Source organism: Megalobrama amblycephala, linkage group LG2 (genome assembly GCF_018812025.1).
Source record: "Megalobrama amblycephala isolate DHTTF-2021 linkage group LG2, ASM1881202v1, whole genome shotgun sequence".
Taxonomy (NCBI): Eukaryota; Metazoa; Chordata; class Actinopteri; order Cypriniformes; family Xenocyprididae; genus Megalobrama; species Megalobrama amblycephala.
The window spans coordinates 9,174,064-9,187,640 of record NC_063045.1 but is presented as its reverse complement, the minus strand read 5'-3'; the positions used below and the strand labels follow the sequence as shown (position 1 = coordinate 9,187,640).

The 13,577-nt window shown below is 37.2% G+C and overlaps 1 protein-coding gene across 4 annotated transcripts in view; it reads right to left on the bottom strand.

The window, feature by feature from the left end:
• asic1b (acid-sensing (proton-gated) ion channel 1b) overlaps nt 1–13,577 on the bottom strand; it is a 210,925-nt gene that overhangs the window by 13,920 nt on the left and 183,428 nt on the right. For all 4 annotated transcript variants that reach the window (XM_048182459.1, XM_048182460.1, XM_048182461.1 and 1 more), the window contains 2 exons: nt 6,725–6,852; nt 2,378–2,528 (listed from right to left, as the gene is read on the bottom strand). In XM_048182459.1, coding sequence (XP_048038416.1) covers nt 2,378–2,528; nt 6,725–6,852 — 279 coding nt within the window. The remainder of the gene's footprint in view (nt 1–2,377; nt 2,529–6,724; nt 6,853–13,577) is intronic.

Here is a 13,577-nt window from a genome sequence, read left to right as displayed (position 1 = left end):
TTCATTTCATTCATATAGTTTGCACTCAATCATGTTATATATTGTACGATGTTTTAAACATTTAAATACACATCAAATAACACTAAATGTATATGATGTAGGCAGTGTTTTAGATGATAGTAGACTGCTCTTGACATAGCTGATTTCTGAGAGACGCGTCTATTTGATTTACGAATGCACTGAGCTCACTGCATTCATAGAGTATACACTAAAAGTAGAAAATGTGTATGAAGTTGTATTTTAGTTAATAGTAGGCTACTCTTGATAAAGCTCTGATTTCTGAGAGACAGCAGCGTGACTATTTGACTTGCACTGTGCTCAGTTTACACTCATTCACTTCACACACACATTATTGCGTAGCAATTTTAGAGGTTTGTGTATAATTTTGTGCTATATCCTGGCTCACCTGTTATGCCGCAAACACGAGGAGTGAATGTGTCTGATGAATATTTTCCCTTTTATTGGGTAGAATTTGTAGTGCAGCTTTCCCTGCATTTGGCACGGTAACAAGTTTTCGCTCAGTCATCTTTTGTTACACTTATAGCTGAAGGTTTGAGTGTCGTGTGCTGCATTGTGACCAAAAGAGAGTTCAAAAACAGAATAGAACAAAAACAGAACCAAAACAGTTCTGTTAATATATAAATTATATATAAATGTGCTCCCAAACTCACACGCTCTTTTGGCAACAACACAGCAGATGGCATGCAAATTTTATATAGCCTACATAGTTTTTTTTTTTTTTTAGTTAAAAAACCCAAACTCGACCCAATATTGAAGCTACTCATGAAACCTTAACCCAAACCCAACCCAAGTTCTTCAGGACCCGGGAAGCAGACCTCTAGTCTGGACACAGTGATTAATTTATTATAATTATATATAACTATTTATTTAAGCATGAATTAAGCATTGCAAAATTACATAAAAAACAACATAAAAAAGTTATCTGTTTAAATTATGAAGTACACATACCATAGAAGTATGTGTGTGCTTCCTTTACATTGTGCTGATGTCAATATAGAGACAAAAGAGAATTTTCATGACTTTATAACAGTAATTAGAATCTAATTATAAGAATCATTAAGAATAATGAGAATTACAAACAAACCCTGAAGTAAAATGCCCACACTCATTACAGTGATGAGAAATGTGCTTAATTGTTATGCAAATAACAGTCACTATACAAAAAAAATTGTGCTTAATAGTGCTAAAATAGACTTCATTTTCTTCCTGCATAAAGCATTTTCTCATTTTATGCTTTTGAAATAAGAGCTGAAAATGTTTTTGTGTGATTTACCCTTAAAGAAACGTGTGAGGATAAAGAACAAAAAGTGTGCCGTCGAGAGAGAGAGGAACACAATGTTCTGGCTAAAGGTGAAATGAAGCGGCCTCTGTCTGCCTGTTAATTAAAACGTGTCGCCGTCCATCACGCTGTTGTTATCAGCGTCGAACCTTCTCAAAAATCTGATTTCCTCGTTTAATTAATTTTATTTATTCAGGTCTTGAAGTTTCTTTGAATAGCTCAAGGACTTGCAGTGAGGAGAAGCGAGAGAAAGAGCTCATACAGTCGATGAGATGCTGAAAGAAAAACATGTCTAGACAACGCAAGCCACTGAGGCGACAAAATTAGAACGTTCCCCTAACAATAAACTTGCCAAGAAAGCTCCTGTCAAAATCAATAAAGTTGGCTACAAATAATAAAACAAAATGGTCTAACAATGTTGTCCGCTTGCAGTGCAGACAGCTCTGTTGATTATAACCTGTTTTGTCACGCCGCTCGCAGTGTAGATGGTGTTTAAGACACAGCAAATCACTGTTTGACGCAGTTCACATCTAGTTAATGACAGAGTCTTTAGAGATGATCAGAGGGTTGTATTTCAAACGGATGTGCAGAGCTCAGTGGGGTGCTGGTTTCTAACAGGGCTGCATGAAATTATGGAGTTAAAATCCTCTTACTTTCGCTATGCCAAAAACTAGAAACTAGAATTAAAGCAAGACGTGCTAAACAGCTTTAGGAGCACAGGAAGGGTTTGAAATCATCAGAGGCTTAAAAAAGCAACAGCTTGAAAACATTTCATTCTGAAAAGGAATAACAAGCTACAAAATATGAGCCATTAATTTATTTAACTGGTGGCAAGAACACACATTTCGTTTCAAACATAAAACCAGGTCATATATTCTAGTTAAAGATTTTAAGATGGTTTAGCTGAGAATTGGGATGCAAAATAAAACCAAAAAGAAATATTTGTGCTTAAATTTTGTTAAATTTACATCTTTTTGTGCTCACGAGAGAATAACACAGAAAACCAGATGTGACACGATCATGTGTGCTGTGTAATAGATCTTTTGCATTTCTGTGTGTGTGTGTATGTTTGTTTACCGGGCATGTGCACCATGCGGCAGTTGCAGTTCTCCACCAGATAGCGCGTCTCGCAGTCAATGCGGCAGGCGGTGATACTGTATGTGCTGAAGAATTCAGAGTCCATGGGCGTCGACTTGCAGTCACCCCATGGAGGAGGAAGATACGTCAGCTACATGACAGAAAAGAAGGAAATGGCAATAGAGAATTACTGTTTTGATCTTAGGTGAATTCTTTATAAAAAATTAAAATGCAATCACATTACAAAACAGCTCTACACAGGCAGCAACGCAATATATATTGCTCCTCACATGAAGTGTACGGGAGATTGCTTCCAAAGCAAGATTGCTTCACAACTGCTTCCAATGTCAACATGCTGCTAACAGTTTAACAATATAATGAGCATAAAAATTCACATCTACAACTATTTTTTATCAATATATTTTAAATATTAACTGAAATACTGGAAATGATCCACCTTATTTTCTATATAAGACCGGGCGTGGCCATAAACACTGGTTTGTAGCGCAAATAGTTACTGTTTATTGCACTTTGTTATTCTTCTAGGTATTTACCTATAGTGGCAAATGAATCAGAAGTCTTGTACAATCACTGGTAATAGCAGTAGTGACATTTCTCTCAATTTTTCAAACTGAGCTCATGAAAAAGCATTATTTTACATGTGATGCTGCCTTTGACCAAACAAAGTATCTTGAAAGGCTGCATAATGCAGACTACATTTTGGGACACAATTATGTCTAGGTAGGCAGCTCAGTTTTTGTCAACACTATAATCCCTGAAGACACCTCACTATCAGCTTAAGAAATGCACACACACACACACACACACACACACACACACACACACACACACACACACACACACACACACACACACACACACACACACACACACACACACACACACACACACACACAACATAAACAAATGCTGCATATGAGCTTAAAATACACACACAAACTCCAGACACAAAAGGTAAGATGAGTTAATGCTTTACATAACGCCACCGCATATGAATTCACCCCTCAACACTACCCATAAACTTCCTACATAAAACCTTTAGGCAATGTTATGGGTTCAAAACAATGCAAGCTCTACTGACAGCATCTGACATGTTGACTTTGCTTCGAAACTCGGTAAGCTGCCAATATAGGCAGCATTTCAAGGTAGACAGGTGGCATCATTGTGCTGCCTTTTAAGATACCTTGTTTCAGCATGTATCCAATCCTACAATGCACTGGGCTCAGTGGGAAAAAAAAGACTTAAAAAGCCGAATTACATTAGCCAAAATTTGTGTGAGATATGTATTTTTATTAGAGTACTGCCTTGTTAGCTTGGCAACATGCCAAACTCTGAACTCTACAGCATTACTTCACTGCTTTCCATAGGTGCTAATAATGCAACATTCATTGTGTGAGGTGAATATCAACGACTTAAATGAATCTGGCATATTCTGTAGAAAGCTTCAGCAAACAGAAAAGTGTTTGCAATTAAAAATGACAGTGACTTCATTTTTAGTACAGAGCATTGGTTAAAAGAATAGCACTGTCCACACCACAGCAATAATGATAACGATATAGAGAAAAGATATCGTCGGGATCACTTTCAGAACGATTTTTTTCCAGCTGTTGAACAATAAAACACCGACAATCAGAATCCGTTCTAATTTAAAGGTGCCCTAGATTCAAAAATTGAATTTACCATAGTCAAATAACAAGAGTTCAGTACATGGAAAAGACATACAGTGAGTCTCAAACTCCATTGTTTCCTCCTTCTTATATAAATCTCATTTGTTTAAAAGACCTCCGAAGAACAGGCGAATCTCAACATAACACCGACTGTTACGTAACAGTCGGGGTGTACGCCCCAATATTTGCATAATGCCAGCCCATTCGACGCATTAGACAATGGTAGTGTCTGGATCTGTGCACAGATGAAGCATCAAACTAGGTAAGCAAGCAAGAACAACAGCGAAAAATGGCAGATGGAGAAATAATAACTGACATGATCCATGATAGCATGATATTTTTAGTGATATTTGTAAATTGTCTTTCTAAATGTTTCGTTAGCATGTTGCTAATGTACTGGTAAATGTGGTTAAAGTTACCATCGTTTATTACTGTATTCACGAAGACAAGAGAGCCGTCGCTATTTTCATTTTTAAACACTTGCAGTCTGTATAATGCATAAACACAACTTCATTCTTTATAAATCTCTCCAACAGTGTAGCATTAGCCGTTAGCCACGGAGAATAGCCTCAAACTCATGCAGAATCAATGTAAACAATATAACAGTATACAATACTCACATAATCCGCCGCATGCATGACGAACACTTTGTAAAGATCCATTTGAGGGTTATATTAGCTGTGTAAACTTTGTTTATGCACTGTTCAAGGCAAGCGCGATCTCCGTGGGCGTCAAGCAGGAGAATTAAAGGGCCAGTAGCCTTGAATCGGCTCATTTATAATGATGCCCCAAAATAGGCAGTTAAAAAAATGAATTAAAAAAATCTATGGGGTATTTTGAGCTGAAACTTCACAGACACATTCAGGGGACAACTTAGACTTATATTACATCTTTTTTTTAAAAGTTCTAGGGCACCTTTAAGGGCTCGCACATTTAAAATGGCAGACGACATTGCAGATAAGTTATTCGCCAAGGTCCAGAAAAAGCCAACACTGTTTGACTAGTCAAAGCCCCTTTTCAAGGATACTTTAAAGAAAATGGATATATGGAAAGCAATCATTCATACCCTCAGAATAAATCGTGAGAAGTATTAACGTTAAGATCATTATGCCAGGCTAGCAAATAGTGTAACATAAAATTACCTCAGGTATCCAGCGCTAGTTTCGACAACATTTTCTTGCTTCCTTTGAAGTTGCAGTGAAAAAGACTAGGCGTTGTTTTTATTCCTCTATATTGACTACTTCAGCTAAATTCACTGTTAGATTAGATCGATTACACTAGCTATTCACTCGAAACATAGCATGCTGAGGACATCTGCTGGTTAAATCCGTGTAAATGCAACAAAAACAGCAGAAACATGTTGTACACACTTGGAAACCGTAGAATAAACAGACAGTTATCGATTGTTGGTGTGGACGCAAATATAGTTATCGTCCTTGGTGTGAACAAGCCTTTACAGGCATTATTTGAGTAAGTGAAGTTGATTGACTCAAGTTAACTCAGATGTCCATGTAAACATTATTCGATCTGCTCCTGTCTGCCCAGGACAATCTGAGCATCACATCTATTAGTAAATACACCTGTCAATCCCAAACGCTGACTGTGTGAACCATGACGAGAGCGACAGACAGAGATGGATGCTAATCCCGTAAAAGCCAGTGACATTGAATCTTGTTGATGCATCTGGAGACGCAGGCCTGCTCTTTGTGTAAGAGGAAAATAAATGAGGGGAAATGTTACTGAAATCAATCCACCACACATGGGAGACGCAATGACCTCCAATTACAAGGAGCAGGGAGCCGTCTGTGCATATCAACCACCTTTCTGTCTGTCTGTAGCGAGTCAAGATTCGCAGCCCGTCTCTTTGACGCTTATGCATCGATCACATACGCCTGGATTTCACCTCTTCCTTTCTCTCACAGAAACAAAGCTGCTGTTCCTATTTTATGATGTGGCCTTCATGAAAATTATACATGGATTCTGAGAATCATATAAATAAAAAATAATATTTATTCCAGACAGCAGGGTCAACCTCTGTGTCGGCCATTTGCTCTTATTTGAAAATCAAATCAAGCTTGTGGTTGTGGGAGATGAAATTTCTTCTTGGGTGAATCTCAAAGCTGTATCTCACCTCATAACCCCCCCACCCCATAGGAAACTATGCTTTTGAATAGTGAAAATGAAGCCTATTTTATGACCATAAGATTTTTTTTGAATAGTGAAAATGAAGCCTATTTTATGACCATTTATTATCATTACCAAAATGTGAAGAATTCTCAATCATTACCACAGTTGGTCTCATTATTTCCCAAAATAACTTGTACTGACTTATTAAAGGCAGCTACTTTATAACAGCTACTTTCATGATATATGAATACTTTATGTAATATATAGTAATGAAAATTTGATTTTGCTGCTTTACAGCGATGAGAATTTGAGCTGAAAATTGCTTCATTTGCATCAAAATAATGTCATGATGCCAATCAGAATTTTCTAAAATGGAGTTGTGCTAATTCACATTAATGCAATCAAAACAAAACAAATAAATGAATAAAAACAAGCAGCTGTAGAAACCAAAACCAAGACACCGTCGCAGTCCTGTGCGTTTTGAGACGAGTCCAGCACTGAGAAATTTACAAAAAGAACAATCATTTTGTACCCGCTGTTCTTGGCAGGAGACAAACGTCTGGAAGCCTGGAGCCACTCCGAATCCCAGCTGATCGATGAAAGGCGGTTCATCCTGCGTGTGGATCTGGACTTTGATTCCTGCCTCGAATGACGTCTCATCTGAGAGAGAGAAAATGAGACACAAAGACTAAGACATGTACTCAATGCAGGTCTCTCAGAAGAATAGATGATATCAAGATCAGATGGGCTGCTCTTTCAGATAATCACTGCATTAAACAGTCTTAAGTTCAACCCAAGAGTCTTTTTTATTGAAAAAGTAAAAGAAGATTGTATGAAGAAAGTCACTGCTTTGACTACTAATTAGACAAACTAAATTCCAGTTAAGAATCCAAAAAAATCATGACTTCTACAAAAACGTCATAACATTGTGACTATAACAGTAAAACAATGCAATAATTCAAGTTTAAACATTGAATATTCAAAAAAGGAACATTTGCAAATATTAGGAAACCATTGGGAAGTTAAAAACACCACATGACAATAAAACTTTGATAGAGTAGAAATGTGCCACATCCAATATGAATAAAAACAGCATGTAAGACCATAACAATACGTAGCAATTGAGATAAAAAGCAATATTGTGCATAAGGCAACAAAAAAGTCGAGTTTAAAGGGGTCATGAACTGCGTTGGTTTATTGTTTTATAATGTTTCCTGGGGTGCACTTATAATGTTAGTATGCTTTTTTTTTTTTTTTTTTTATCAAAAATGGTCATAATGTAGAAATAAAAGGCATTTTTCCTACCCTGATTTCAGCCCTCTGTTTTGAACGCTCTGTTTTAAGGGGCGTGTCTGCTGAGAGACTTCAGTGATTGGCTTTTGCGTCATAACAGCGCAAAAGCGATGCAACCAAGAGATTTGTTGAAAAAATTGGGAGTTTTGATGCAAGCCCAGAACTCAGTCACTGATAAACGTGTGCTGTTTGATTGACAGCTCCGAGGATTGTAAAGGGAGCGTTCTTTGATCGCTTTCTATATATAATTCAATCACTGTTTAAATAACAGATTATTTTCATCCTACTAAGAGAAGCAATGTGAAGTTGACCGTTTACTGACATATAAGAACATGAATCATTACATATCAGATCAGGCATTAGAATTAACAGAGTTACTTACATGTTGTTGCATTACTGTTGAGTCCATATCATAAAAGTCTGTTTGCAAAGCCTGCGCCGAAATGCGACTGATTTACCACAGAATCCACAGTGAAATGTACCGAATACAAATAAATAAAGCTCAACTGAGACGTTCACATTGTTGAAAAAATAACCATATTCCTAGCATTAGGATCCTCTGAAAATTAATGTTATTGTTAGTCCTGATTCGCTCTTCTCTCCTCGTCATCTCACTAACACACCAATGGGCGGGGCTAAAATTGCAGTGATGAAGTAGGCGTTGATTTCTTCTGCGGAGGCGGGGTTTCACCTATCTATGATTGGCATATTCCGGGACGAGCCATTCGCTGGGCCTGATGTCAATAAAAGCTTTTATTGGACTAACAAGGAAGTTTTCAGTTCTGAAACTTACAGAATATTCTTATAGTACGATGACCTCTTATATATCAAAAGCTGATTTCTCAATTCATGACCCCTTTAAACATTTGGCTCTAAACAAGAGACAATTGCAGGCACAGTTTATGTGCACAACACAAATTAGTAAACAGGAAATCAACAACAATGTTCAAAAAGACATTAGACAATATAAATAGAGAACAAAACACAAACAAACATTAAAAAACAGTTACACTGTCAGGAAAACAGACTAGTCTCAAGATATTTCAAACCACTCTAATATTTTGACATTTAGCAATGAGTTTTAGACTGTAAACAGGAATAATCTTCAGGTTTCTCTATGGACATCTGAGCAAACACATTTGAGGGTGTTAGCGCAGATTATAGGCTGCCTTTGACACTACCCAGCCTCATTTAAATACTTTAAATCAGCATATTAAAATCTGAATGCTGGCTTTCTTCCACAGCCTGACGGATTTTCATTCAGTCAACAAATCGGTCCACATGTGACAGTACTAATGACTATTGTTACAAATGCAGTTTCCAAGCACATTATCTATGGGCACACAGAGGAGTTACAGACGTCACCCACCTGCTTTATTGCCATTTTTCCCTTTTAAACATCTGCTTAATGATCATTACAACACCAACAGAAGAACATGGGGGAAATTATACAGCCGACCACAGTAAACTCACAGATGCCCTGTTTAATGAATTGTATATTAGCAGATCATCTGGAGAATCATCCAGCAGACAGAGTTAACTCAGTTTGCAGTCAGTAGCAGGCCTTGCTAAACTCAATCCTGGGTTTGCAATTAATCTTGACTAGTCAGGCTTCAAGATTTTACACTGAAAACTCTGGGCCAACGTTCTTATGTGCATAATTACAAAACTGGACAAGTACAGGACAAGATGAGCATTCAACCTGTTTTATAAAGGAAAGGTCAGAACATTTTGTGAAGTCAAAGTCTAAGACCATTTAAACCATTTCAAATTTTAGTATTAAAGTTGATACAAAATGAAGACTTGACTCCACTGTAAAATGCTTTAGTTTTCCCTCCTCACCTTTCAACATTTTAAACTATTTTCCTCAAATGCTGAAAGTGACAAATGAGTGAAAGTTGCTGTGAAGCTCATGAATATTTAATTAGGCAAGAAATAGCCCGTTTATGATTGGTTGCCTGATGATAAACGCCTTGTTAAAACATTCTAGCACAGCATTGCTTCATGTTGTCCCCCTTTGGTATCTAATTTAGGGTTAGCAGGGCTTCATAACCCAGGGTTAAAAGCGTGACCCATGTATTAACTCAGGGTTAAAAAGATGTTAACCCTGGGCTAAGTGTAAAGGGAAAAGCCTTAGAGAGGAAACAGCACAGTGCAGAGTATCTGAAGGAGCCTGGCATTGTCAGGACTTCGAGACAGCTGCTCTGTAATTATGGTGAAATCTAGTCAGCTGTGGAAAAGATTTCAGGACAGCGCTCACCCGAATAACCAGAGAGCTGCTTGCAGGATGTGATTAGATATCTGAGAACTCAGAGAGCACCTGCCGTGTGGAGAAATTTGAAGGGGCATGAGCAGAACTCCTCGGGAAATCACAGCATTATAAAAACAATTTCGGTAAATGTCGGGCGGTGACACAAGGCAGGTGTGCAGGGTTTCCCATCTACCCCCTCTCTCTTTTCAATTACAGAGGTGTGGAGAAGTTAAACCGGCCCCGCTGAGAGACAGACACGAGTGAGTTTCACTTCCAAGTCTGGATGTATTGCATCACGATTAATTGGCTTGCAGACTTGCAGCTGTAACATGTGTTTGTATATTTGCCATTTTCTGATCAACGGGATCCAGCCTGACATCGCTTTATACATGTTGAGTGCTGAAAACTGATTGAACTTTACCGGAAAGGTCACAGACGTTTTCTCCTCGCAGCATTCTGACCTTCAGCCGGCAAACATGTCCAATGTCTGCTGTTGTTGTTTACTGCGATGTTGTGCTACGTGTTTTTTTTTTAAGGTTCAGTCTGATAAACTATTCTGCTGGGTGTTGAACTGTTTTTTCTGTTCCAAAAGTGAGCTCCCTACCTAGACAGCATTTTAAGAAGTCAAAGACATAGTCATGAATCCTTCTAAGATACCATATCTTGGCCAAAATATTTTTATTTATTTATTCAAGGCAACATCGTCTGTATTATTTTTCCAGAATAACAAGCTCAGTGAAAAACAATTCAATATGGCCGACAAGTCAGGACAAACACCCACTACGCTTACTAAAAAGTATTAATAAAAATTATTTAATCAAAAAAAAAAAAAAAAAAAAAAGACCATCAAGCCTAATTATGAAACCTTTGAAAAGATTTGTTCACTTTCAAATGAAAATTAGCCCAAGCTTTACTCACCCTCAAGACATCCTAGGTGTATATGACTTTCTGATGAACACAATCGGAGAAATATTAATAAATATCCTGACACATCCGAGCTTTATAATGGCAGTGAACAGGGCTGACGAGTATCAGCTGAAGAAAGTGCATCCATCCATCATAAATGTCCTCCATACAGCTCCAGGGCTTTAATAAAGGCCTTCTGAAGCGAAGCGATGCGTTTGTGTAAAAAAATATCCATATTTAACAAGTTATGAAGTAAAATATCTAGCTTTCCATATTCAACAGATGAAGAAAGTGTAAAACTCTTACAGTTCACAAAGCTTACGTTACATCCTACACCTTCCTGATTAAACTTACGGAAAAAGTGTTACTGATGCAACGCCAGTTTACACTTTCTTCGTAACTTGAATACGGAAGGCGGTCTGGCGGAAGCTAGATATTACTTCATAACTTGTTAAATATGGATATTTTCCTTACACAAAAGCATCGCTTCACTTCAGAAGGCCTTTATTAACGCCCTGGAGCCGTGAGGAGTACATTTATGATGGATGCGGATGGAAGCACTTTCTTCAGCTGATTCACTGCCATTATAAAGCTCGAATGCATCAGGATATTTATTAAAATATCTCTGATTGTGTTCATCTGAAAGAAGAAAGTCACATACACCTAGGATGGCTTGAGGGTGAGTAAAGCTTGGGGTAATTTTCATTTGAAAGTGAACTAACCCTTTAAGATACCTCATTTTGGCCAAATCCTTGGTCTTTGTTTCTTTAAGGCATGAAATGGTATAATCTAATAAAAAAAAAAAAAACACTCCTTAGCCTATAGTTGTATCAATATTAGCAACACGCTAACATTAAAACTCCATTGAAATAAAGTCGAGTTAAGCGTTTCAAATCTTGTACTTCAGTTAGGATGCTGCCTTAGAAGGCAGCTGTCTATGTAGGGCACACAAACTAGGTTTTGGAACAGAGCTAACGTGCAAGTGTTTTTGTGTGTATGCCCGCTAGCAGTATTTTCATGGATTTGCATTGATTCTGTCCCTTGCGGTGAGCTTAACAACATCATTTAACAGTTTGTTCAGTTTAACCTGTTGATTAATATTAAATTCAGAGCCCCAGTCTAGCAAACACAGCTTAATCCTAAACTAAACTCTCATAAGCAGATTATTGACGTTTAGACAGCTCAGGTCATGCTGATTTTATGCAAATCTGCCTGGAAGAATTAGTGCAATCCCAAGAGTTTTAGCTGGAATCGGAATCAGGAGAGTAAAACTAAGAGAACTGATGGTCTGATGGATAAACGTCTGAAAAAGATCTTTCATTCCTCAGGAGACTGAATGGTTCCACCTGTTTACACCTGGTATTAAGAGGCGTTTTGGTCGATGGGATCACAAGTAGATGAGGCCTCATGTATAAAACTTTCCATAGATTTTATCCTAAAAGTGTGCGTATGCACAAAAGCTAGATTTTATAGATTTATAACAACACCATGCATACAGAAGATCCTGCGTAAAATTCCCTTTATAAAACCCAGTCAGCGGAAGATTGCGCATACATGCACCATGTTTTACTATGCATAACATCATATGCATATCATTTCCATGCACTCCCATCTCATCCATGTTTAACGGTACAAGACATTAGGAAAAAAATGAGCTGAGGACTATGTGCTGTCACATTACATTGCTAAAAATCATTCATTGCCTTGTTTTAGAATAAATAAATCAAAATTATGTATAAATGTATAAAATAGATTTCAGAGAAAGTGAGAAGAGTTTTTCTCAATCATTTCCATTGGCCAATTATTATAGTATTTATAAAAATACAATTAATAGTATTTTTAATTGCTTTAAACAAATCCAATTTATGCAATTTTGCCTATCCACCTTCTTCCTACACCCCATGAAGCTTTGTGTGAATTATGGGTGTAATTTCCATTAAGCTGTAAACAATCAGTGAAAGGCTCGCTGTATGAACGCAATAATACGTTTGTTTTTTTTAAACTGGGTACAATGAGATGACATTATTCTACTCACCCTTCAACCATTGAACATTAAAAGCATCAACAAGCTACTTTCAACAGACCACGAATAACCCCAAAAGCATGATTCTTTCATCAACCAATATCAAATAGGTTAAATATCACTGTAGTAATATATATATATCTGTTTTATGTAACATACATTGCCTTAATCTAAAATGTTCATTAACTTCAGCATTGCGTTATACTATTTACATGATACTATTACGTGATTACCATAATTTTGACAGATAATAAATTGTATGTACCTATAAAAACAAACTTGGAAAGAGACGTGAGGCTTTGAGGAGAAAAAAAACGAGAGATTCTTTGTGTATTTCAGTGAATTATTAATGGGATATATTGTAAATTACATCGGAAGAACAGACCATAAATGTGCAACATATGTTGTTCTTTTTCATACTATTACAGCAGAATGCAAAGGGGAAAAAATAACATAATTATGAGGAAAATAATGCAGCGACTGAAAAGAGCTCTTGCCATAGATATTCTTGTTAAAACATGTCACGTTAAAATACCAAGCGTTACGTTATTCTCATGATGTCTGAAAATAAACTGTGAAGGAAAACTGACAGTTCATTCAGTCAAACTGATGGATAAGCTTTATTTGTAGGGCAACCTTATGATTTGAAATGATTAGTTTCAGTGTTTTTGAATGGAAATTCACCAAACCGAAGTGCCACCCATAATTTAAAACACAGTAGGCTCGTCAGGAATAAGGTGGATAAGGTAAACATATATTTTAGGATGTTTATATATATTTTTTATAGAAACAGCAGTGTTTTCCACACACTGATTTATCTGTGGCAGCCCGGCACAGTGTCCATGTTGGCCGCCACAGACAGCCACCGCCCCCTGCCATCAGCTCCAGCATCTCTCACACACACAAGGGTGC